The 25,999-nt window shown below is 43.7% G+C and overlaps 1 protein-coding gene across 5 annotated transcripts in view; it reads right to left on the reverse strand.

Moving 5' to 3' along the window:
- Positions 1-6,615: 6,615 nt before the first annotated feature.
- LOC101332338 (transducin-like enhancer protein 1) overlaps positions 6,616-25,999 on the reverse strand; it is an 89,958-nt gene continuing 70,574 nt past the window's right edge. For all 5 annotated transcript variants that reach the window (XM_019948927.3, XM_019948928.3, XM_019948926.3 and 2 more), the window contains 6 exons: positions 15,434-15,683; positions 13,211-13,458; positions 9,907-10,054; positions 8,382-8,532; positions 7,350-7,426; positions 6,616-7,204 (listed from right to left, as the gene is read on the reverse strand). In XM_019948927.3, coding sequence (XP_019804486.1) covers positions 7,097-7,204; positions 7,350-7,426; positions 8,382-8,532; positions 9,907-10,054; positions 13,211-13,458; positions 15,434-15,683 — 982 coding nt within the window. In that variant the 3' untranslated portion in view covers positions 6,616-7,096. The remainder of the gene's footprint in view (positions 7,205-7,349; positions 7,427-8,381; positions 8,533-9,906; positions 10,055-13,210; positions 13,459-15,433; positions 15,684-25,999) is intronic.

Raw genomic sequence — 25,999 nt, forward strand, 5'->3', positions numbered from 1 at the left:
TATGAATCACCTCTAGTATCCTTAGCTGATGGGAGTTGATTCCAAATGCAGTGTTCTCCTAACAGTGCCCAGTTTGTGTCCTCATTACAAGTAGGATATTACTCACACAACTACAGAAGAACCTTTTATTTTAAACAACAAAAATGCTATAGAAGTAGGTTATAGTTCCCTGCTTTTAACTCATTACTAACATTTACCGTCATTGTGGTTTCTAAATTACCTCCTTGAGGCCAGCAAAGAGTAACGATGGAAAATAATTAACACATGTAATTATTATAAACTATTGATTCTTAATATTGAAAATAAAACCCACAAGTTTATACAACAGAAAGCTATCTTGAAAAAATTGGACATCCACTTTAAGTGGCTGAAAGAAACTCGCAAGGGTCTATGAAAGGTTTTCTAGGAATTGTTAACAGGACAGACATATTAAGTATGAGGACAGGATGATCAAACAGCTGAGATCTTTAGGATCCTTTCAAAGAATGAATATAAGTTAGAACAAAACTAAATGGGGAAATGAGATATCATATATGGCCCATCATTAGCAAATATTCTTTAGAGTAAGAACAATGTGGTCAACCTGAAACAAACTAGCATTGCCATGCTTTGCTGAGGGTAGTATAAATGGGCCCAATATTTCTGGAAGGTAATTTGGCAGTGAATAATATCAATGATCTGAAATATCACTCTATCTCTTGATGCAGTAATTCCATTTCTTGGGATTAACTCTAAGGAAAGGAACAGGCGTAAGGCGAGAATATGATATACAAACATTTTCTCTATAAGAATTGTATCTCGGTGTTCGAAATAGCCTATATGCCTAATAAAAGAGAAAGGGCAAGTTAGAGTAAACCCAGTATAGTAAGTTGTTTGTGAATAACTTTTAATAATAAAGTCAACTGAATAGCAAAAACCCTCAAATAACCTAATTTTTTAAAATGAGCAAAGGACCTAAATAGACATTTTTCCAAAGAACACATACAAATGGCCAACAAATACATGAAAAGGTTTTTAACATCACTGATCATCAGAAAATGCAAATCAAAACCACAAGGACATATCACCTCACATCTGTTAGGATATCTATAACCAAAAAAACAAGAGCTGACAAACACTGGCGAGAACATGGAGAAAAGGGAACTCTTGGTGGGAATGTACATTGGTTGAGCCACTACGGAGAACACTACAGAGGTTTCTCAAAATGTTAAAAATAAAACTACCATATGATCTAGCAACCCCACTTCTTTGTAGACATTTGAAGGAAATGAAATCATCTTGAAGAAATATGTGCACCCCCATGTTCATTGCAGCATTATTCACAATAGCCAATGTACAAAAACAATATACCTTGTGTCCATTAACAGATAAATGGATAAAGGAAATGTGACATATGTAAGTATATGTATGCATATATATATATATATATATATATAATGGAATTATTATTCAGCCTTTGAAAAGGAAAGCCTGCCATTTGTGACAAGATGAAATAACCTACAGAGCATTAAGCTAAGTGAAATAAGCCAGACAGAGAAAGACAAATACTGCATGCTGCATTATATGTGGAATCTAAAAAAAAAAATTCAAACTCATAGAAACAGTAGAGGATGGTTGACAGGGGTTGAGAGAAATAGGGAGAGGTTGGTAAAGGTACAAAATTACAGTTATAAGATAAATAAGGTAGAGGATGATAATAATAATGTATTGTATAACTGAAATTTGCCAGGAAAGTAGAACTTGTGTTCTCACCCAAAAAAAAAAGGTAAATATGTGAAGCGATGCATGTGTTAATTAACTGGATGTGGGGAATCCTTTCACAATGTATATGTATATTAAATCATCATGTTGGACACTTTAAATATTTTACTATTTTATTTGTCAATCATATGTCAAGCTGAAAACAAAAGAAAAAGTGAGAAGCAGGTTCCAAAACCACATGGACAAGTAGGTAGAACAGTAGAATTAAGACAATGGGCTTTGCAATCTGACCACCTGGGTTAAATCTCACTCTATAAACAATTAGTTGTGTGATCTCAAGCTGGTTACTGAATCTTAGTTTCTTCAGCGGTTAAATGAGTATGAAACCAGTAACTACCTCATTGGGCTTTTGTGAAAATTCAATGAGATAACACAAAGTGTTCAACTGTCCTTGGCACATAGTAAAACACTCAACAAATTGTTCACTTGTTCGCTATTATTAATCATCTGTACTATAGTTGATATAATTGGCATAAAAATAATATATTATTTCTAAGTGGTACAATTATAGGTTTTTATTTTCTTCTTTGTACCTTGCCATATTTTCCAAATTGAAAATCAGAGATATATGATACTTTTATGAATAAAAAAATAATCATGAGAAAACAGCTGGAAGCCCTTGGACCAGTACCTGGAACACAGCAGTTCTTCCAAATACTTGCTGGAGCGTCAGCCACCAGCGGCCCTAGCCAGCTAATGTCAAATGAGTAATTCACATCCAAGACTGCTGAGAGCTGCCTGCCCGTCTCTTACCGTTGGTCTCCTTTGGGCAGTGACTCACCCACATGCCCCTCCATTACTGCCAGTAGATTCTTCCCCAGTGCCCCCCGCTGGAATAATTTCACCTTAGCCCAGTGACCGCCCCCATGTTGAGGTCACCCACTCAGTAAGCACTGGCTGACTGACTGAATCTAATATGATAATTTGAAGAAGAAAAACATTCTATAAAGTCAGCAGCTTATTGTTCTACATACAGTAAGTATTCCGGTTTTTGAAGAACAATTTCTAACTTTTAATTATGCATCACCACTCCAACATTGTGTACATTCTCGAGGCTTCCACTACATGAGGTGATTATGGTAGGTTTTCCAAGCCTTATAATAAGACTCACATAATTCACACTGAGTAATGGCTAAGTAAAAAAAAAAAAAAAAAAAAAAGCAACTTTTTTAAGAGCTCAATTTTGGTTTAGACCTATTATAATATTTAGCTGCTAAAGTTAGTTTTGGGAACAGAGACTAATGTAAGAACAGCAACATCCAAACAGTATGCCTTGCATTTTATTTTGGTTTAGACCTATTATAATATTTAGCTGCAAAAGTTAGTTTTGGGAGCAGAGACTAATGTAAGAACAGCAACATCAAAACAGTATGCCTTGCATTTTATTGTCATTTTACTTTTAATCCTCAGCCCGAAGCCAAAAGTATACGGTTATTCCAGTCTTAAGAGAATATGAATATACTCTAATAGTTGATAATTCTACTGTAAAGATTATTGCTCTAGATTAGCAGTTCTCAAAGTGTAGTCTCCAGACCAGCAGCCTCAAGAACAGCTAGGAACTTGTCTGAGAAATGCAAATTCTCAGGTCCCACCCTGACCTACTGAATCAAAAACTCTGAGTCTGGGACCCAGAAATCTGAATTTTAATTAGTCCTCCTGGTGATTCTGATGCAGACTATAAAGTCTGAACACCAAACCACTTCACTGTTGAAGTGCTAGGACAAAATATGAAGCCAGAGAAGTTTTGGCTGTCTGGAGAGAAAGTTCACTGGGGCAGAAAATGCGCCTCACACAAGCTTCATCTTGCTCAGGGGAGCCTGAACCTGTGGTGATCTGCCGATTTCACTGCCGAAGGAAGAGTGAAGAGAAGATATTCTTGAGAAACAAATAAGCCACGATCTACAGCAGGGCGGAGGGTCTGAAATGTCCTCCCTCACGCTCAAGCTGATGGCAGAGGAAGCAATCTCTTGATGGAATTAAACAGCATGCTGAAATTGAGAATTTGATCCCTTTCTCTGATTTGCTGGAAAACTTTTGGGAAAGTCACCACCTCGTTGTGCCGTTAGCGAAAGTGCAATTTTAAAAATCCCTGTATCAATGCTTTGGAGCCCGTTGCTACTTGCCAGTCATGAAACAGTCAAAGAATTAACCCATCAAAAATCCCATCTCTCAGCCACTGTGAGGATGATTATAATTTATGTCAGAAACTTCCCTATCATCTGCCAAATAACAAAAACTTTAAAAATGTTAATTATCATATTGATGAAATATGTTGTTCTTCTTATGAAGTACCAGAAACATCTAGTTATGAAAAAAGGCATTACAAAACCAGTCTCACTAGGCCTTCAATTTTTACCCAGCAAACTTCAATCCCACGGAAGAGCCACGTGGCAGAAACCTACGTTCAAGGTTAAGACTGTGAGTGACTTAAAACAAAACAGAACAGAAACAAGAGTAAATATATATAAAATAAAACCTATTAAAAAGAATGGGGAAAACAATCATTTGCATAAATTCAGTCCTAAATGAGTAAACACAAACCTATCTACACACCTATATACATCAGGGAAATGTGCAAGTTGTAAATATTTCAGATAAAATGAAGAGGAAACCTGGAGAGCTGGGAACGATCACAGGCCACTCTGCAAGGCTAGAAAGAACAAACCTGAATTTGGTTCTATCTCCCATGAGGCCAGGAGGACACAGCTTCCCTGAGCCTTGGTTACTTAAATAGGGATAATGACATTCATCTCCTGATATTCTTATATGTGAACCTGCCTTGCACGCTCTCTAGGAGGATCTGAATTTGTTGAACACTAGTTTATAATCCATATTCAAGGCAAGAGGTACATAAACATTTGGCTTACCCAGGTGTCAACGATCACATGATTCCAATCTCCCGGGGGAGAGAAGTGGGGCCTCCTAACTTCACAGTTGAGGAAGAAATCTCCCATTCATGTCCTCCATCTGTGAGACAGTTGGTGGTCCCAGTCGTGCTTCACATCCCTGAGTCTGACCTTCAAGACCCTGAGAAGGAGGTATGACTATTTTATCGTTCCCGTTTAACAAGTGAGGAAACAACTGTCTCGGTAATTCCCCAAGATTCCAAACCCCGAGCAGAGGGACGAGCTCTGTAGAACGCCTCTTCCAGGACCAGACTAGAGTCTCATCCAAAAGCAATGGACTGGTTTCATCAGATTCAAGATAATCGATGTCTTGATAAGATCTAGACCCTCAGAAAATCCCATGAGAGAAAGAATATTGGAAGCTTGGGAAACCATAAAGCATGAAGGGAGAAAATGCACCAACAGAAAATAGGACTATTTCTTTAACCCAGAATCCCTTCAAATATATTCCCCCTTCTCCAGGAGCACCCGTTGCACAGTAGGAGAAATCTCGTCTCCCACGTGACTAAGTCCCCACCAAGGGACCAGTAGTGGAAGTGATGGACAAATTCCTAGTCACCTGCCTGGAAGCATACCCCTTCCCCTGGACTCCCACTCTTTCCCCACTGCTGACTAGGAGTGGAGGCCCACGGGAATAACGGTGCAAGTGCAGAGCTGCATCACTGCCCTGAGGCTCTGGGTCATAGGTGGGTAAGACACAAACCCTTTTGTGGTCTCAAAGCCACTGTACTGTTGGGTGCTGTTACAGCAACTTAACCTCTACTCTACAGAAAACAGGGATGGTGAGGCAGGGAAGGAGAGAGAACAGAAGAGGTAAACAGCTCATTAACAAGCCATCGGAGTCTGTAGTACAGAAACTTACTTCATTATACAAGGAAGGGATGAGAGAGAAATCAGCTTTAGTAATTAGGCCTTTGCCATCCACTTACTGAGAAGAGAAAATATTTAACGAACTATGTACATAAACATTATTTTGGCAAAAAGCAAACAAAATAATGTTAAGTGTATAAAAACAAGAAGGTCTGGATAACAAACGAAAAATGTTAAACTGCCAACAAATTGCTGGATCATAAGAAAATAAGAACATTAAAAGATTCCTTAGGTGCTATTTTTAAACAGCCAGAAAACCTGGTTTAAAATTATTAACCATTATTTTTGAAAATATAGCAGTAAATAATAGGTATATAAAGAATGAGTCATGCAGCCTTTCCAGGAGGAACCATGCACGGCAACTTATTAAAAGCCCAGGGTTACAGGTTTCATCTAATCAAATTAGTGAAAGCTTGTCCACAAAGATAAGGACCAGACTAATGACAGGGAGCCAGGGCTGTAGCTGCAGGGAAAAGCCTTAACGAGAAGGATGGAGCGAAGTGCTGAGTGTGGTTGGCTCACGTCAATTAATATAATAGATCAAATAAGTATTAATGAGATAAAACCAGCAGGCATCCCACCTTTCTTTTACAGGTTAATGAACTCCACAGCTTTGTGGATATCATCAGTCTTAACACTAAACCCAAGTCACCTCCCTTTCTTGAAATGTGCAGCTTGTGAAGGGAGAGACTAGAGATTTGAAAATGCTAGGCTTTCCTAGAGAAAAGAATATTCTATCTCCCAGTGAATCACCAAGAAAAGGCAAAGCTTTAATTTGTGACCTCGAATCACAACAGTATCCAAACAAAAGAATGAATCTTGGCAAAGTTATTTTTGCTTCCCAAATAAAATCGTCGTTAATAAACCTCCGGTTACTCATTATTCCTAGTCTTGACTTCCTGGTTAACTCAGAAGTGTTAATTAGGTTCTAGTGCGGTGGGAGTCCGTGACAAAATATATTTATAAAATAAGAAGTGCACTTTAAAACTTCCTCTACAAATGTTTGAACTTTGCTTATAGAACCCGCACCAACGATCCCAAAGCGTTGATAAAAACAATGAAGAAGAAGGAAAACCACTTATTGGTACTAAAGCCTTTACTGTAATAAACCAAATATATTTACAATTTATACAAATGTTTAACCATCAACAAAAATACAAAAAAACATTTCACAAGATGCAAAACGAGGAAACAAGTTCATTGGAGACACCACTGCTCTACCACGGACAGACAGGAGGGGAACGGCAAGGAACAGAAAGGTAATCTCGGCAGATCTCACAGAAAGAAAAGGATGGACTCTGCCCAGGTCAGCGGGCTCCATTCCTCAAGCCCACAACCCTCACCCCTCTGTCCACTTTGCCTCGGTGCTCCATTTGGTCTAGGTAGGTAGGTGACCTTCTGTTGATGTGCTCACTGCCTCCTCTTTGTAGACGCAAAGTAGTTTTGTGTCAAGGTTTGGAAACAGGTTTTTGTGTTTTTAAAGTTATAACTTTTCTATTTCTACAAATTCAAAACATTTTGGCCCAATTCAACTATAAACGTTAAACCACATAATGTTTTCAGTAGATGACTTCATAGACTGTAGCTTTCTTGTCCCCTGAGCCAGTGACTATGTACTTATCATCCACAGAGATGTCACAGCTGAGCACGGATGAGGACTCTTTGGACTGGAAGAGAAAACAATGGACATGTGTTTAATGTGGAACAGAGATGCTCAGGGCCCTGCTCCCAACAAGGCACCTTCACTGCTGGCGTCATCAGCAATGCTGTGGTCCAACTGTCTGTCATTCTATGTAAGGAGCACGGACTTACCTGGAATATGCTAGCTCCATAGGGTGTCCGCCAAGCATTGAGGAGGTTATCTTTTCCAGTACTCACAAACCATTTACCTAGAATTAGCAAAGGAACATGTGGTTGTGGCTTAACTAGATTAGAATTCCTGCTATACTATTAGCTACTTGGGCTTAATCAAACTCAGAGCATTTTTAATCATGAACTATCATGTCCAAGGGGTTGGGCCATGACATGAATAGACACAGCAGGTTTTAAATCTGGGCTCCACTGTGAACCATCTGTGATCTTGGGTTTAATCAAAGCGGTGGCAGGAACCATGTCAGTCCCGTTAGCCACCGGATACATGACACGTAGCTTCACACGGAGCATGCAGTGGGTCCTCGAATAGTCAGTCAATGAAGTTGTCTTCTATTAGCTTCTTTATGATAAAATGGGACTAGGAAGGATTAAATGACGAATCTAAGTTATATGGCAGACAGCACATATGGCACATAGGATGGTCAATATGTGATAGCTAGTCATCCATCCATCTGTCCATCCGTCCGTCCATCCATCCATCTGTCCATCCATCCATCCATCCATCTTGTGAATAAATATTTGACCCCCCATGAACTTCTTCCCTCATTATCCTCACTGCAGAGTGTAACGGTCTGGGTGCAGCTAAGTGTTCCCTTCTCTGCCCATGGGCTGCTCATCCCGGTCAGTTCACAGCAACCTCCTCTGCTCCTGCCTCATTTTTCTATAAACTCCCACCAACCCCTCTCAGAGGGGTTGCCTCCACCCACACCCCTGACACTCCCCGCTGAAAACAAACATGTGTCAGAACTTCGTATTAGGCAATTCTATCACCTGCTGACTTTTCCCAACTCAGGGAAACAGACAAAAACAGACATCCCTATGCTCTGAGGGACATTTTAAGACAACAGAATTACTGCATCCAGATGCTCAGAGAACAACATTTTTTTCCAGATATCATCTCCACTATATTTTTTAGAAGTATTTTCCATTTAGGCCATCAACATTTCCCGGTTTCCTTTCAGTTGAACTCACCACAATAAGCAAATTTCAGGGAGAGCACACAGCTCTCGTGGAGATGCAGCTGGTACTTGTCAGGTTTGTTCACGTGGAGAACTTCCACGTTGCTGCTCTCCATGCCCACGGCCAGCCACTCCCCAGTTGGGCAATAACCAAGGGAGAATATCTACAAGAAGCAGAAGAGGCTCACTGAGTATTCTGCCCAGTCGACTTAGGAAGTGAACAGACAACAAGAAAAGGGGAAAAACTAGCAAGAACAGGAGGAGGTAATAAGCAAAGGCAAAGTCTACAGGACAACCATGCCAACCCAGATAAGTCAAGTGTTAAAGGCCTTTATGAAACAATTGGAAAAAAATAAAAACAACTGCAACACTTATGTCATGGGTGATAAAATCAAGAAATTGTTCTTAATAATAACGGTATTCTGTGTGTTGTTTGAAAGGGTTCCTTATCTTTTACAGATACTAACTGAAATACTTATGGATGAAATGATATAACGTCTGGGATTTACTTAAAAATAATGCAGTGTTTGGGGGCAGGGATGACAGATGAGACAAGACTGGTCATGTGTTAGTAACTGTTGAGGCTGGGTGATGGGCATATGTGTTCATCATATAATTCTCTGTACTTTCATATTTGCTTGAACATTCTCTGTTCTCATAAATTGAATATATTGGAAATTTTCCATAAGAAGTTTTAAAAAAGGGCAGACCAAAAATAGGATCCTACCCATAATGGGAACAGGACTGGAAGGGAACAGGGAAGCCTATAAGAAACTCAACGAAATTTTGACAGGGACATGAAATTTAGTTGCACGTATAGTTGTTTTCCATTTCTGTCCTATTTTTCTGACTGGAATTATTAAAGAAAAAAAAGTAAGTAAATAAGTCACAATAAAAAGGACAATTCCACCATCAACAGAAAACACTTAAAATGGCATGCACTATCTTTCCCCAAACAGGCCTAGATTCAGACACTTGACATCTAAATAAGCTCCACAGTCCACAAAGTTGCCATTTTTATATCATTTCAAAACTCCATAAATCGAGTCAGCCATGAGTCCAGTGTCTGAGGGATGAGTAACAAAATGGGCATCCACTGAGATACTGCTGGATTTTTTAAGCTCCCTGATTTAAGCAAAATGAATCAACTTGCAGAGCTGTTATGATTTTTCTCTACTCCTTATGATATCCCTGCATATTTCTCAAGGTCTATTTATATGTGAATAAAATCATTTCTCATCCCCACATTAGATGGACAACAGATCAGACCCTGTATGTTCTTCATGGCACAAATTCCTGAAACAACTCATATACAAGTAAAACAACTAACACATCTTAACCTACAGCATTTTAAAAACCAGTCTAAGTGTTTCAGGGTAATTTGTGTGTGTGTGTGTGTGTGTTTGTATCTCAAATTAAAGCCAGGTCTGTTTGTCTAGCTACTACTCTTGGGGGTGGGAGGGAGCGGGGGAGGTATGGGGAGGGCGTGCACCACACACAGAGCACCGCGTGGGTTCCGGGGAGGGACAAGCCTGCACCTGGGAGGTGAAGTCGTGCTGCTGCAGCTGCCGCCCTTCACGCAGGTCCCAGGACCGGACCGTGTTGTCCAAGCCGCCCGTCCAGAGCTTGGTGCCGTCGTTAGAAATGTCAATACAGCTGGCCCCGTCTGTGTGGCCCTGGAATTGCCTGATAAAACAAACCAGATTGAATAATGATTTCCTGCCAGAGCTCAAGGTAAACACTGTTGTGTTGTTAGTTTTGGACTCGCTGTGCGTGTGTCACCTCCTCGGTGTCTGCTGATGTGCAAGATCAAACCAACCTTCCCCCCGAGGAGGAGAGGAAACGGCACCTGCAGACTTTCTTTTCCTTTTTTCATGATCCAAGTGCTGAAGAAATGGAATGCCGTTTTAGGTCACCACACAGGAGAAGTTAAATACGCTCCTATAGCTATTCTCACAAATCTGTCTGGAAGGTAAAATTCCTCCTAGGTCTGGAAAAGTGTTTTAAGTGTGAAAGTGGGGAAAAAAAGACAAACACACAAAATCCCAAGTGTATTCCTTAAAGAAAGAAGCAGGCTTGGCCTATAACTGTGCAGGCCTGAATCACCACATCACCAGCCCAGGGCCGAGGAGCACTCCCATTTTCATGAGTGAGTAACACCGCAATGCCCTTCGTGCCAACAAAGCATGAGCTCATGTATTTACTCAACCTCGCGTTTTCTATTCGAAAGAGCCCCACGTTAGGAAATCTGGACTCCTGGAGACAAAGGGGCATGCCGGCCTCCTGACTCAGAGGTGTGGGGCAGAGACAGAGCTGATTGCTGACTGACCCCTGGGCACGGTCCTGCCCTCAAATCTGAGCACAAGGCTGTTGTTCTCTTAAAGGGGAACCTCGTGCCTCAGTCAAAAACCACCACCAAAGAACAGACTTGTGGTTGCCAAGGGTGGGGGGCTGGGAGGGATGGACTGGGAGTTTGGGGTTAGCAGATGCAAACTATTACATTTAGAATGGATAAACAACAAGGTCCTACTGTCTAGCACAGGGAACTCTATCCAAACTCCTGGGATAAACCATAATGGAAAAGAATATAAAAAAAAAGAATGTGCCACTTGGCTGTACGGCAGAAACTAGCACAACACTGTAAATCAACTATACTTCAAAAAACAAACAAACAAAACAACAAAGAACCACTACCAAGGACAACGAGCCGACAGGGATTTGCTGAGTGCGATGCTCTGCCAGGCCCCAGGCAGGGCTTGCCAAGGGGAGGTTGACGTAAGCCACCACGGGGCTGGTGGCATGGGGGTCGTGGACCTGCTTTTGCAGGCCAAGAGGGAGCTGGCAGAGGAGTGACTGGAACAGGTGAGAAGTGTTCCGAGGTTCGATCAGGATGGTGAACCAGGCAGAATCCATGAGAGAACTGCTTGGAAATTTCAATGCCCGGAGAAAAGTTTCCACCGCCTCTCCTTCCTATTACCTTAGTATTCCTGCAGAGCTCCGAACTTTAAAGCTGACCTTGGAATTTAAAGGGCATGGAGGAAAAGACAAGAGCACCACTGTTGCCCTGAATTCTGAAACAAGATGTGAACCATCACTCCAAAAATCTCTTCCCTGAAAACTACTCAGAGCTTCCATCCTGGTCCTCTCCCCCATGCACCCCAACTCTCTGCCTCAAACGTCCCAGCCTGCACCCAAGGCTTTCCCGCTGGTCTGGAGCAGTCCTGCCCCACATTTCCAAAGTGCTGCTTTTCTGTCCTCAAACAGCTCGTGAAACCCAGGGACCTCCTCTTCATTTCATCCTCTGAATTTTTTTTTTACCTCTGAAACTCATGAAATACTTTGACTTCTTGAAAACAACTGTGTTTCTCTGCTGACCTAAGCTCTTCGTGGGTGTCCCTCGATCCCTCCGTCCACTTATCTCAGCGCTACCCTCAGGTCAGGCTCCTAGAACGCAGATCCTAGGGCTGTTCAGAACGTGCTGGGTCACAGCAGATACAAAGATATTCAGGAGACTCTGTACTGCCCTGTCACACAGAGTGGCCGCTAGCCACGTGTGGCCTGTCCAAACTGAGAGAGGGAGAGATGTGTGAAGCAGGCCAACGTATCCAACAGGTACTTACTCCCTGGGGGCCGGCACAGAGCAGGGGCCCAGAACATACAAGAGGGCAGAGTGCCTGGGCCCCATTACAGCTCCTCCACGATAACATCAGGATAACAGCAGTGCAGAAGTGACAAGGATTAAAGAGATGAATATTTGAAAAGCACTTCGAATGAATATTTTGGGAGAGCTATTTATTAAGTTTAAAAAAGAAAAAAGCAGAAAGAAAAGAAAAAACAGCCGACACTTGCTAGGCTGAAAGTTTGAAGGGGCTGTTGGCTTGGCTCCGTTTGTTCACTTTGCTCATTCTGAGCTGCCCGGAGAGTGACAAGAAAAATAACCACACTGTCACCGACACACAGGGACAGAGCCTGGTTCGGTGACACTTAGTGGATTTCTACAGAAACGGTTGAAGAAAGAGTGAGCTGCTATAATCAACTCCACAGCCCGTCCCTTCCCTCCAGCTCTGGGCCCAGAAGCACGGGAGGAGCCCTGCTAAATAACATCCAAGTCTAAAAAGGCACCATGAACAGTGTTCCTGAGTGAAGATGAACTGTGACACGAAAGGGCGAAACACAGGCCCGTTCTGCCGTAGATGTTTAACTAGCTCTTCCTTTTCTAAAGACTTTTCTCTAACATCCCTGACGTGAGCACCGACTCAGCCAGAGGGAGTGAGCTGGCCAGAGCTGAGGAGGGACACAAAGCTGGCAGATTCCAAGCAGCTGGGCTCCTTCCTGGGTGGAATGACCCCTGGACAGAGCTTATTTAGTTATTGAGAAACACAGCTACTTTAAAACCATTCTGTGGGTGAAATTCGTGGAATCTCTTCTAATGTCCTTTTGTTGATTTTCTGTCATCCTTTATCAGCTGGCTCCTGTGCGCACATACGAGGTTCTCGGCAAAGCCAAAAACATCTAGTATTGAGGACCTTTTGTACCTCCGTCTAATCCATGGTATGCTGCCCCTTGGCAAAAGCCAGGAGTGTTTTTTAAACAAATCTGGCATGTGTATGTGGCTGAAGAACGGGAACATTAGGGAGGTAAATATAAAGCCTGGGTGACACCCAAGTGTGGCCACAAGACCGTAAGCCCTCTGAGGGCGGTGATACGGTACTGACACCCAGATCCAAGCCTGGCACGTGTGGGCTGAGCCTGGGGGCCGGCAGAGAAGCAGGGGTAATAGGGGGCCTTTTGACCCAGGTACTCAAGCAGGGAAGCCCCACTCAGGAAACCACCCCTGCTCACCTCACCAGCGTCTGGTTGTGCAGGTCCCACACGGCGATGTTGCCGTCGCTGCAGCATGAGAAGCAGACCTTGGAGTCGGGGCTGATGGCCAAGGCGTAGCAGGCGGGGGCCGAGGACGTCAGCTCTGCCTTGATGCGCGGGGTGGGAGCCGCCAGGTCCCAAATGGACAGGGTACTGGCTTCCCCTCCCACTATGAGAGTGCAGCCATCAGGGAGCAATTTGCAGGAACGGATGTAGTTATCCCTGTTCTGTGAAATAAACATAATTCAATTGTTATAATGCATGACCAAGCAGTAACAATGCCATGTTCTCTAACTGCTGTCTCCGTTGTTGACTTAAAAAGTGGTATTTCGGGGACACTACCAAAGCAAGCGTTCTGTAGTAAAGATCAGCATCTGATGGCCCCTGGCTCCTTTGAAGTCGTAAACAAAGCAAACTCACAGGATTGCTCGGCATGTGTGAAGGCTTAGATATAACTGCCGCCGAAGCCCAATTTCCTGCTGAGTAGACGCAACTGAGATGATCAGTGGATGTAAGGTAAGGGTACATGTACTTCTTTACAAAGAAACCACTTTTCACAGCTAGTTTATAAATCTTTGACCTCATCAGCCTCCGTTACTTACTATTTGGAAACTGCAGACATACTACCTATGCTTTGGTTTTCATTACTCTTAAGTTTCTGCCTAAGGCTTGTACTGTGTCTTTATTAGCCAAATGGATCCTTGTCTGAGACTTGACCACAGCTGCTTTCTCAAGTTGTAACATGGCTGCTGTGATATTTAAGCCTCTCAACCCAAAGGCCAAAAAAATGAATAAAAGAAGGCATCTGGGCTTCCCTGGTGGCGCAGTGGTTGAGAGTCCGCCTGCCGATGCAGGGCACGGGTTCGTGCCCCGGTCCGGGAAGATCCCACATGCCACAGAGCGGCTGGGCCCGTGAGCCATGGCTGCTGAGCCTGCGCGTCCGGAGCCTGTGCTCCGCAACGGGAGAGGCCACAACAGTGAGAGGCCTGCGTATGGCAAAAAAAAAAAAAAAAAAAAAAAAAAAGACGGCATCTCTCCATCAAAACCAACACATTAGAAAAGGGAGGTGGGACCTAAAATGACCCCCACCCTCTCCAACAAAGAAATAACTGCTATCCTTTGACCCAAACAGATACAGTCAGAGTCTTTAGTATGCTTTAACCATGGCCTATTGTTCAAAGATTAGAGAAACTTTAAGCAATGTAATTTCAAAAAAGATGATGAGTGTTACAAAACTCTCCTACCATTGGGCTGCCAAAAAGCTTGCTTGGGTTTTTCCGTAAGATGTTCAAGTATGTTTCCCTATGTTTAACTTTCATTAATGGATATATTTTTAAGTTATTTGATTGCAAAAAAAAAAAAAAAAAAACCCAAGAACTAGCCCAAAGAGGCTTTTTGTCTCAAAAACACAGTCAGTCTTCGTTTTGGAAACACCCTCTCAGGAATCCTTGCCACTTGCCAGGGGGGCAGCAGGTAAAGGGTACCATATGCCGAAGCAAAGTGCAGGCAGACACCCTACAGGGGCAGGGCGGCCTATAGTCCACTTCAGGCCAATGGTATGTGGTGTGTAAATCCTGTGGCTACTGTGTAGAGAACATGTCCTGATGTATTCTATGATCCTGAAAAATGCAACCCGGTATTGGCTGGGGGGAGGCGGGGAAGCATTCCCACCACCCCCGTTCTGCTGAAGGCTGCCCTGATTTCTTGCAGTGCGATCTAGTAACTCGTTCGTAAAGTTAAGGTCATAAAACTCAGCCAGGTCTCCCTGAAAACACAGACCCTGTTCAGAATGGTTTTATGCCACGTTATCAAATGTTTACTCTTCAATATTTATCCAAAGGCTGTAGGGAAATTAAAAGTCGAGGGGAGTGCAGGGCTCAGAGTCCAGGCCTAGCTGCACTCCATCCATTAAACGGGAAACCCCCTTCTGAATACACATTCAAACAAGAACCGCTTCTGTAAACTACTGTTAAAATATGTTTTAAGAGAAATCCATCAACTCTGGGATTTAACCACTGAAACAGCAACAAATGAAACCTTCACGCTGAGGGGAGAGAGTGGGGAGAGCTAAATAGCTAACACAGGAAACAGAATGGGCTTCCATTTCCTCATAATGGGAATAAAACCCAGGCCCCGACAGCGATTTCCTTACTGAGTCTCCAGGAGGAAATTACCCTTGTGCACCAGCTCCTTCTCACTCACCAGACAGTCGAGCTGAGAGACGGGGCTCTTGTTGCCAGGGTGGCTGATGTCCCAGACCTTGACGCAGCCCTTGCCGCCCGTGTACACGTGTCGCGTGGGGTTGCTGATGGTCACCGCACACACCACCTCCCCGTGGTTCAGGGTGTTGATCTGGCGAGCGTGGCGGGGGATGCCGGGGCCAATGAGGGCGTCCGGGGGGAAGGGGACAGGCTGCATCTGACCGTCCGCAGTAACGTGGAAGGAGTATGCGCTTTTGGGGAGGGGATGGTTAGGGAGAAGAGAGAAGAACGGGAGAGGAGACAGAAAAAACATTTATCATAAAGCAATTAGTCCTTACCACAGCACGCTTCTATGAGAAAGACAGAGCAAAGATTCTTGCCACGACTTCCTTTTGAAATCAGTATAAGTTGAAGTGTTTACTGATGAAACAAACGAAATAAATAACAGCCAAAGTCCAGGGTGTTAAAAAAGATATATATTAAATGCTTTTTTAAAAACTTTTTTAAGATTTTTAAACTGTGCTCTTCATTCCGTAAGGCATTCCTTCAAATCCTGTTAAAAAACATTACATGTGCTTCCAAATTAACATAAAATACTTCCTTCTTGTACCCTGTATAATTGTATGATTCCTTAGTATAATTTAAAATGATTATTTTTGATGCTTAAGATGAAGCCCTTGAGAGCTCATAATGATTACACACGGTAAACCACGTACTTCAACATCAACAAACAAAAACAGCTTTCTAAACGTACCAGTTTAAGGCTTGGACTTAAACTCTCTTTTGCATAATTAACAGAAAATAATAAAGATATTCTCTTACATCAAATGGCTTTCTGACAAGACTTCAAGTTTCCACCTCAACGACCTCCCTGTCTACTTTGGCCACAAAGCCCAGTTTTATCGAAGGCAGCAAAGCTTTCAACTAAAAGACTACTCTTCCCAGCGTTGCTCTAGCCAGGTATGCCCATGTGCTGACCGATGAGATGTAGGCAGAAGGTGCTGGGCGGCACTTAGTTCATAACTTGAAAGAAAGGGGACCCTGAGGGACATGGAAACTACCTGTACTTTCCATTCAATTTTGCTGTGAACCTAAAATTATTCTAAAAAATAAGTTTATTAATTTAAAAAAAGGGGCTTCCCTGGTGGCGCAGTGGTTGAAAGTCCACCTGCCGATGCAGGGGACACGGGTTTGTGCCCCGGTCTGGGAAGATCCCACATGCCGCGGAGCGGCTGCACGTCCGGAGCCTGTGCTCTGCAACGGGAGAGGCCACAACAGTGAGAGGTCCGCATACCGGGAAAAAAAAAAAAAAAAAAATTAAAAAAAAGAAAAGAAAAAGAATTTAAAAAGAGGGAGGAGAGAGTGCCTTCCTTCTTCTCTTCCTCCTTCTTGCTACCTGAACTATGAGCAAGATGACTGGAGCTCCAGCAGCGTTACTGGGCCACAGGGTGACTCTGAAGATGGAACTCAATTGCTGAGGGGGACAGAACAGAAAGATAGAATGCAGAGGTCCTGGTGACACTGTGAGACCTGGGGCTGTATCACTGGGGCTGTGATACCTGCCCTGGGCTACTGACAGCCAGTATCTTTTATGGGAGAGAGAAATAAACTTCTATTTTACTTAAGCTATTATTTTCTTCCCTGTTAAATACAAACAAACCTAATCCTAGTGCACACTTCTGTTTCTACACTAAAATCTTACAGCATATTTTTTCTCTAACAATCTAATTATTTAAACTCCAAGCACTCATATACTACAGATACTAGAAAGCACGCACAAAGAAAAGACCCTGTAGAGGATGGAAGATATAGGAGTGCTAACGTTTTATTTCCCACCCACATCTGAACTAGGCACTTTGAAGACCACTGCTTTCACTTTCTTCTTATCCAAAGCATCACTCGGTGATCTAGAAGTTCAACATTAAAGCTTTTCTATAGGTCTGCATACATAAACAATAAATGAAGTACGTAGGGCTTCCTCCCTCCCATAACCTTCTGGAATAAGTCTGGGCCCTTTCTGGAATTTATCATTGGCACCTTGCAGTCCCTTTACAGATCCTAAAGACCTTGGGCATTAATACAGAACTTAAATTTTCATTTTAATGCTAACTCAAATTTTGAAAAATAACTAAGCATGCACAAAACTTAAAATTGATAGAAGACATCAGGTTTCTACCTGCCTGCACATAAAACCACATACTTCCTTAGCTTGAAAATAAAATACATGCTGTTATTTTCCTTCTATAAAAACAAGATGTCGGGCTTCCCTGGTGGCACAGTGGTTGAGAGTCTGCCTGCCAATGCAGGGGACACAGGTCCGAGCCCTGGTCTGGGAAGATCCCGCATGCCGCAGAGCAACTAGGCCCGTGAGCCACAACTACTGAGCCTGCACATCTGGAGCTTGTGCTCCGCAACAGGAGAGGCCGCGACAGTGAGAGGCCTGTGCACCGCGATGAAGAGTGGCCCCCGCCCGCCACAACTAGAGAAAGCCCACGCACAGAAACGAAGACCCAACACAGCCAAAAATAAATAAATAAATAAAATTTAAAAAACAAAATATCAAATATATGAAAAGATTTTTAAAAGAACTTCCCCTTCTCCCTGACCAAAGGACACAATTTTAGATACGTTATCTCCTGGCAAACTGGTTCCAGTAACTAATCTTATACAGCTATTTGGCCCAAATCCTTAACATTACTCTTAATTTGAATGACTGAGTACACATAATGGGAACCACAAAGAATGTCCTAGAAAATAAGTATGCATATAAAACAACTACAGCTCAAAGCCCTTATGTCAAGGGTTTGGTTTAGTACCAAACCACTAAATCTCCTATTTTTTCATACTGAAGTATATTTGATGTACAACATTATATAAGTAAGAGGCGTATAATACAGTGATTCACAACTTTTAAAGGTTGTGAGTTTATAGTTACTATAAAATAATACTCGTTATTACTTTATAATAAAATATATTTTATAATTATAAAATATAATATACTCATAAAATAATACCATTTATAGTTATTATAAAATATTGGCTATATTCCTTGTGTTGTACAATATATCCTTGCAGATCATTTTATACATAATCGTTTGTAACTCTTAATCCCCTACCCCTACTTATCCCTCTCCCTCTTCCCTCTCCCCACTGGTAACCACTAGTTCTCTACGTCTGTGAGTCTGTTTCTTTTTCGTTATTATATCTCCTATTTTTAGCTCACAGTATCCTTTAGTGTCCTTAGTAATGTATCAAGCCCACATGATATTTCAATACATGCACATTACACTTAATTGAACCTATGCCATTTATTATAGGATATTTGGAGTTGGAATCAAATAGCATTGTATTATTGCCCTTGAAGATGAGACCACGAGAACTGGGGTTTAAGTCTATTCACATTCTAAATTATGTGACCCAGATACCAGGCACCACGACCTGGGTCTGAAAACAACAAATGAACGATGGTAAACGTGGGGAGAGAACTTGCCTCTTAAAGCTTTCTGTGCTGTGAGGAAAATGGCAGATGTGAAGGTTAGTTTTTCTGTTCGCCATAAATCAAGGTGGGTACCTCTAGGTGGGCAGTTTCCATCAGGTACCCTTTTAGCAATTCCTGATTTTTAGGGGAAGGAAATTTTATCTCCCTTCAACTGGAACTCTGTTTATTATAGAGTTAAATGTTCCAGATTAAAATAGATGCACAAAGTACAGAGAGCTGTATGCTTGTCTCTGGAAGATACCCACCTCTCCCCTAGGTGTCCTCTTCTTTAAACCGCACAGGAGGTCTGTGATCATCACACTTAGGCAGTTTAAAATTGATTCACAGTGCAGCGAACTGCTGCCAGAAGCTGTGAACATGCGTCTGTCCCAGGGGAAACCCATATGGCTCTTAATACATCAGTCAGAGGGGGCCTCGGAGGAAGCTGGCGCTGTCTGCTGTGCTGGAGGGCCTAATCGAATGAACAAACCCCAGTGAGGCACAGGGCGGGTGTGGCTCACACAGGGCGGGTGTGGCTCACAGAGGGACCCACAGGAAGGAAAAACCAGGGGAGCAAACAAGACAGCTTGGAATCTGTTATTCACTTCCGGGAAGCACACACACGTCTTTGAGAAAGTCCACATTGACGGCGCATCGTGACAACGTTCAAGAGATCCCAGAAGGAAACTTACCCTCTTTACTGACTGAGGAACTAGGGAAAGTAAGATCAACCAGGAGGGCGAGTTTATAAACGGATAGTGTACATTTATAACTATCTCTCAAGCCTGAATTCAGAAAGAGACCAGCCACAAAAGGATGCATATGGTACAACTGCATTTACAGAAGTTCAGACCCAGGCAGGATTCACCTCTGGTATAAGAAGTTGGGGTGGTGGTTCCCCTAGAGACTGGAAGGGGCATGGGAAGGGGTTTTTCAGGTGCTCTTGGTGCAAAGTCACTGGGCTATACACACATGATGTGTACATTTTTTTTCTATATGTATACCTCAATTTTAAAAACTTGAATTTATTTGTTTATTCAAGAAAAAGGTGAGAGGAGGCTCCCGACCGATGAACACAGTAGGCTGGGTCCACAGCCAGGATAAGAGCCCAGACTCTGGATTCAAAGGGACCTGAGATGCGGGGGTCCCCGGCTCGAGGTCTCACTGACCATGGTTTTCCGAACAGGCCTAACTACCTGAGCCCTGTAATGTGTCCATTTTCTGATCAACAAGATAGAAATAATAATACAATGTTGGGGTCGCAGGGGTTGTTGTAAGGAAAAAAAAGAGAGAAAACAGCTGCAAAAGTGCAAAACCCTTAACCGTGCTCGACACCTGCAGGGGCCTTCGGGAAATGACAGCATCGATATTAAACACCCATGACTTAAAAAGAGGAAAGTGAGGCTATGTTGAATCCAGGGCTCTTATCTCAAACAGGGGACAAGTGTGAGGGCCAGGAATGCGGAAAGGGAGGAAGGCGTGGGGTGGGAGCCAGGAAAGCACAGGGCGATGGTGAGGCCAGGAAAACCGGGAAATTCATAAATCCTAAAAGGCGAGGTGGGGAGACAGCACCGGGCAGAGAGGAGCGGAGGACGTTTCGAGAGAGGATGGTGGCAAACTGTGGGGCAGAAAGAAGGAGCCCCTGGGGCCCTGCTTAGGGGCCACCCACCCACATCCCAGAGCCTCAGAGAATTGAGTCCCCCTGCTGTTTGAATCAAGCGCCTGCAGATCAGGATCTGATTCGGAAATGTGGTGGCAGAACTGAACAGAATAAAGCCCACTGGACCTCACAGATTTAAAAACGGAATGAAATCAAACTCATTCAAACTCTTCAGTCACTGGGCACACGGCAGAGGTAAAGGCACTCAGAGTCCCCACAGGTGCTACAAACTGGGAAACAGGACTGCGTTCTGGGGAAGCACATTGTCTTTCCCTAGCTGACTGGCTCCTGTTAATAAAACTATGCTGTGTTCCGTGGGCAAAGGAAAACAGGTGTTAGAGTTGTTGGTTTGCTGGAAGTAGAGAGGAACGGCAGTGGCCGGACCCAGCGAACAGTTATGAAGAACCATGGACCCCAGAGATAAAGGCTGCGGCCAAGACCCCGCTGCCTGTGAACCTGGCCCTCTTCAGGGGGAATCTGTTGCTGTATTAACAGGTATCAAAAAAAATCGGATCACGTCAAAACCTTCACTGGCTCTTCCGGCTCTACGGCTCACCGAGCCCTTCACAATTGAGTGTCGATGAGTCTCAGTTCATACGACCGCCTTGTATCCTAAATTCCCAGCCGCACAGAACAACGGCCCAGTCCCCTAAAATATCGCATGCTGTCACGTCATGCACAAACTGTTCCCTCCTGCCTAGAATAGCACGGCGTCCCCCTAAGCGCACATCACTTCCCCCTCCCTCGGCCTGCCTCAACTCCCCAGGTGTCGTGAGTCCTTCCCCAGGACCCTGGCTCATCCTATAAATCGGTATCACGCTGAGAACTACAGCCCACGTTTACATGTGTCTGTCTCATGCCCGAGTCCTCTGGGATGACTTCGCCAACGAGCATACAGCTGGCACTCAGTAAACGAATCCGAAAGCCCCGAGTCATTTACTGCTCCCTAATCACTTATAAATCGAGGCATGAAAGGTTGCTCCAGCAGCCTTTCATTTGTAAGCTGCCAGGTTGCTCCTTGTAGCTTACTCTCGTGTAGCTACGGAAAGTAAGCTACAAGAAGGTGGGGAGTCTCTAACCACCTGGGCTCTGCCAGGCAACTCTCCCAAGGAACTCCTAGTCGTCGTACCAAATGTGGCTCAGAGGCGGTACCAACTTTCCCAAGGGGGGAAGGCAGTCCCTAGAGACGAAGAGCTGATGAAGAGCAAAACAAAAGACAACGAGAGCAACAGTAACAGTGAAATCCACAGCCCACCCCATCAGTAGAAGCCGGTGGGTGCGGAACCCCTCAGATACCAGCTGCAGCAGAAGTTGCCATGGGTCATGAGTTTAGGGGCTGAAGAGCATGCAGTAAAGTTCAGGAAGTGAGGGGACCCAGGTCAGAGTTTCAGTTTAGTCACTAATAAGATGTGGGGACCACACAGAACTTATTTGGGCCTCATTTCCCTGTTTTTACAACGTGCCCTGACAAAACTTACCCTACCAACGTGACTGCTGAGGTGTGGGGGAAATGAAAGCACGTAGGAAAGTACGAAGCACAATACAGATTCAGCCTTTGGTTCCCACGTCACAGAAGGCAGCTAGCTGTCCCTTATTATTTACAGCAGGGAAGAGGCACGGGGAGCTTAACAGGCCCAACTCAGCTCGTAAGCAGGAGAGGTCAGCCAACCACAGAAGTGGGGCTCTAACCTTTACCTTAGCTTCCACATCAGCACTACCTTAGACACTCTCGACTCAAGAGGGCTCGTGGGGCCCATCAGGAGGGAGACGCCTACCCTACACAAAAGGAGAACACCAGGCATGTCAGCGTCACTGATGTGCTTCATTATGGAGCCCTGGGCACAGGAGGCTCTGAGGGCTGAGAGCTGGGGCATTTGGCTCATTCTAAGACAGATGAGAATAATGTTAACTTATGACTTTGGAGGACGCTCTCTGCCTGAAGAACTAGTATAGGGAAGGTGGAGGCTGGGGATGCTGTGATGTGGGGTGATAAGAAAACCAGAGCCAGGTTTCCCTGGTGGTGCAATGGTTGAGAGTCCGCCTGCCGATGCAGGGGACACAGGTTTGTGCCCCGATCCGGGAAGATCCCACATGCCGCGGAGCGGCTGGGCCAGTGAGCCATGGCTGCTGAGCCTGCGCGTCTGGAGCCTGTGCTCCGCAACAGGAGGGACCACAACAGTGAGAGGCCCGCGTACCGCCAAAAAAAAAAAAAAAAAAAAGAAAAAGAAAAGAAAACCAGAGCCATATTATTCTAAGATTTCAGGGACAAAAATGTCCTCAGGTATATAATTCATCTCCTTCTGGTAAAACCTCTTTCTTTGCCAATGTAACAAGCTCTACCTTTAACATTTTTTAGGGTCTGCACACCTAACTCCTAACATCTGTGAAATCCTTTACTTCTTTCACAGGATTTTTCTAGTTTGGCATCCGGGCATCCTCTCAAACATGCAGATCCAGGTGCAATCCCTACCCTATCTGAAGACAGCATTTCTGCGTCAATGGAGGGCTTTAGTAACAATTAAATGACAAGTTGAGGACTTCAAAGCCTTACGATAGAAGACTTTTTCTTTGTTTCCTTATTTAGTTGAATGCACGGCTATCCTCATTTTTTAAAAAACCAAATGCAGAACTTCTTAAAATGGATAGGAAAAAGAAAATTACTAGATAAAGTAAGGAAGAAGAGATGGCCTAGCTGATATACTAGGAGGTTCTCTGGTCAAAGTCAGCATTTATGATTCTGAGCTCTAGGTCCTACTTCCTCCATCAATTAAACATTTCCAAATTGTAAATGTGCTGGGGCAGCAACAGGGCTCCTAGGCAGGACAAAGATACAAACCAAGAGATGCGTGGACGAAAAGTAAGACAAAGATAAGTTTAAAATATACAGCCATTTCAAAGGTCAATTCAAAAATTCCTAGCAAAGGAACCAACCACTGCAGGCAAACAGCAGTATTCGATCAAGAGATAGACAAACTAGGCCTGGTAAGCTGAAAGCTATTTCTGAAGAGGTGAAGAGGGAGAGAGAGGGAAGGGACAGTTGTCCAGCAGCTAAACATAACTCACATCAAAAGGAAGGGCCTCACACCTCAATATAACTCCAAGAAATTAGCTACGCATTCCCAGACCATCAAAAAGTAGAAAAACAAGAGTTAAACTAAAACCCACACGGTGATAATATGGCACAAAATAAGCATGTTACTTTTAGCATTTAATAGACAAAAAATCGGGCTTCCCTGGTGGCGCAGTGGTTGAGAGTCCACCTGCCAATGCAGGGGACGCGGGTTCGTGCCCTGGTCCGGGAGGATCCCACATGCCACAGAGCGGCTGGGCCCGTGAGCCATGGCCGCTGAGCCTGCGCGTCCGGAGCCTGTGCTCCGCAACGGGAGAGGCCGCAGCGGTGAGAGGCCCGCGTACCGCAAAAAAAAAAAAAAAGACAAAAAATCACCCAAATATCGTGACAAGTATAAAGGGGGCTGAACTAATTTTCAAATCCACGAAATAAACTGAGTGTGGAATCCAGACATGGTCAGCAGAGGGATCAGAGAGGAATGGAGGGCAGAGGGAGGAGGACTGGCCACTGACACATCTTCTCAGCCAGAAGCCCGGACTGGCCCCTATTCACTGCTGCAAATCATGTTTTCCTAAGAAGCACTTTTACCCCAAATGTAGTTCAGATTTTCTCTTCCCTTTAGGCTCCAACTCCAAAAAGGTAGTTTAAAGATTTATTTAAACACTAAACAAGTGGGTGGAAGATTTCTCAATTACGTGTCTAGCATTAAAACACAGGGTAAAGGAACCTGGAACTTAGCTGGAATCTTAAGCCAAACTATTATTAGCGTGAGTTATGACTGACCTCTAGGTGCTACTATAGGAAGCAGGTAGAGCTCAGCCCCCCAAGTATTTATGGAGAGGAAAGCGGTGTCACGGGGCCAGAAAAATGCCTTGAGGGGAGAGAGGTGTGGAGTACAACGAAGATGTCAATCTGTCTAAACTTCAGGTTTCTTTCTTATCAGTGATCTCCACAGAGTTCAGGCAACAAATTTCCTAAAACTAAAAATGAGTTCAAGTTAAGCTGACCAAACAACAGCAATTAAATTTCACCTTGAGGGTTTGGAAACACAGTCAGGGTAAACCGCTTATAAATCAGCATTACACATCTCTAAAATGCAAACTGCACTCTCCCTTGGAAAAGGATGAATCATAGGGTCTTGCGCAATCCTGGGCTCACCGCCCCCCCCCCCCCCACCAGTCAACGGGGCAAACATTTGTTTACTGGGTATCTGTGCTCAAGGGGACTTCAGAAGCTTCAGTTCTAGTGGGGAAGAAGCTGACTGAAACATGACCTGGACATAGGATTATAACTCAAGGCCAAAGTGTGGAAAGTGTCACAAGACATTACAAGGTGCCAGAAGAGAGACAGCACATAGGGAAAGGCATCAGCAGAGGCTTCACGAAGGAGGCAGCAGCTGAAGTGGTCTTTGAAGGACAGAAAATATTTCCGCAGGAAGAGGTAGAGGCTAGTGAGAAGGAAAGCTGCCCCAGGTAGAAGGAGGAGGGCTCTTCTCTTCATGGAACAGAGCGTTATCCCATTTGGCCAGAGCACAGGATGCAAAGAACACAGCACACAAGGCTGGAAAGAAAGGCTGGGGTGATACTACCAGAGGGGCTACATCAGGAGTTTATATGCACCTTTTGAAGATATCTGAGCAAGAAACAGACAAGATCAGATAAATATTTCATTAAGGGAAAAACACACCTACAATCTTAGTGAGGATTTTAACAAATAAGAAGACTGGGTAAAAATGGGAATTAAACAAGGAAGTACCAAAGGCTAAAGTTTGGGTCCAGATGTTAGATAGAATAGGGACAATGCTGGGAGATGGGAGATTGGGATTGACATACATACACTAATATGTATAAAACAGATAACTAATAAGAATCTGCTGTATAAAAAAAATAAAATAAAGTTCAAGAGAAATGAAAAAAAAAAAGAAGAAAAATAGGGACAATGCCTTTAACAAAAAGAAGTTAGGAGAAGTTAGAAGTGGGAGAGAGAAAAAATGTCCAGGTGGGTTGGGAAACCCTACTGAGATCTTAGATCACTCTGACACCCAAACAAGTACAGAACACTGGCAATGTCATCTTGCTCTACGCCACTTTGATAAAAACAATGGAAGGAAGCAGGGCGTTTTGCATATGCTGGTTCCTCCACCTGGAGTCTTTTGCCCTTCCCCTACGCGATTACTGCAGCTCTGAAAACACTCTGAGAATCCTCCCCTGACCCTCCAGATGGGATCAGTCCTTCACAGAATTTCACAAAAACAGTACTCCTCTGTCACAGCTCTTATCTCAATTATAATTACACATTTATTTTTGTGATTCCTTGATTAATGCCACCGCTCCATCACTAGGCTGTGAGCTCCCAATAG

The sequence above is a fragment of the Tursiops truncatus genome, chromosome 6, assembly GCF_011762595.2.
Source record: "Tursiops truncatus isolate mTurTru1 chromosome 6, mTurTru1.mat.Y, whole genome shotgun sequence".
NCBI classification, from domain to species: Eukaryota; Metazoa; Chordata; class Mammalia; order Artiodactyla; family Delphinidae; genus Tursiops; species Tursiops truncatus.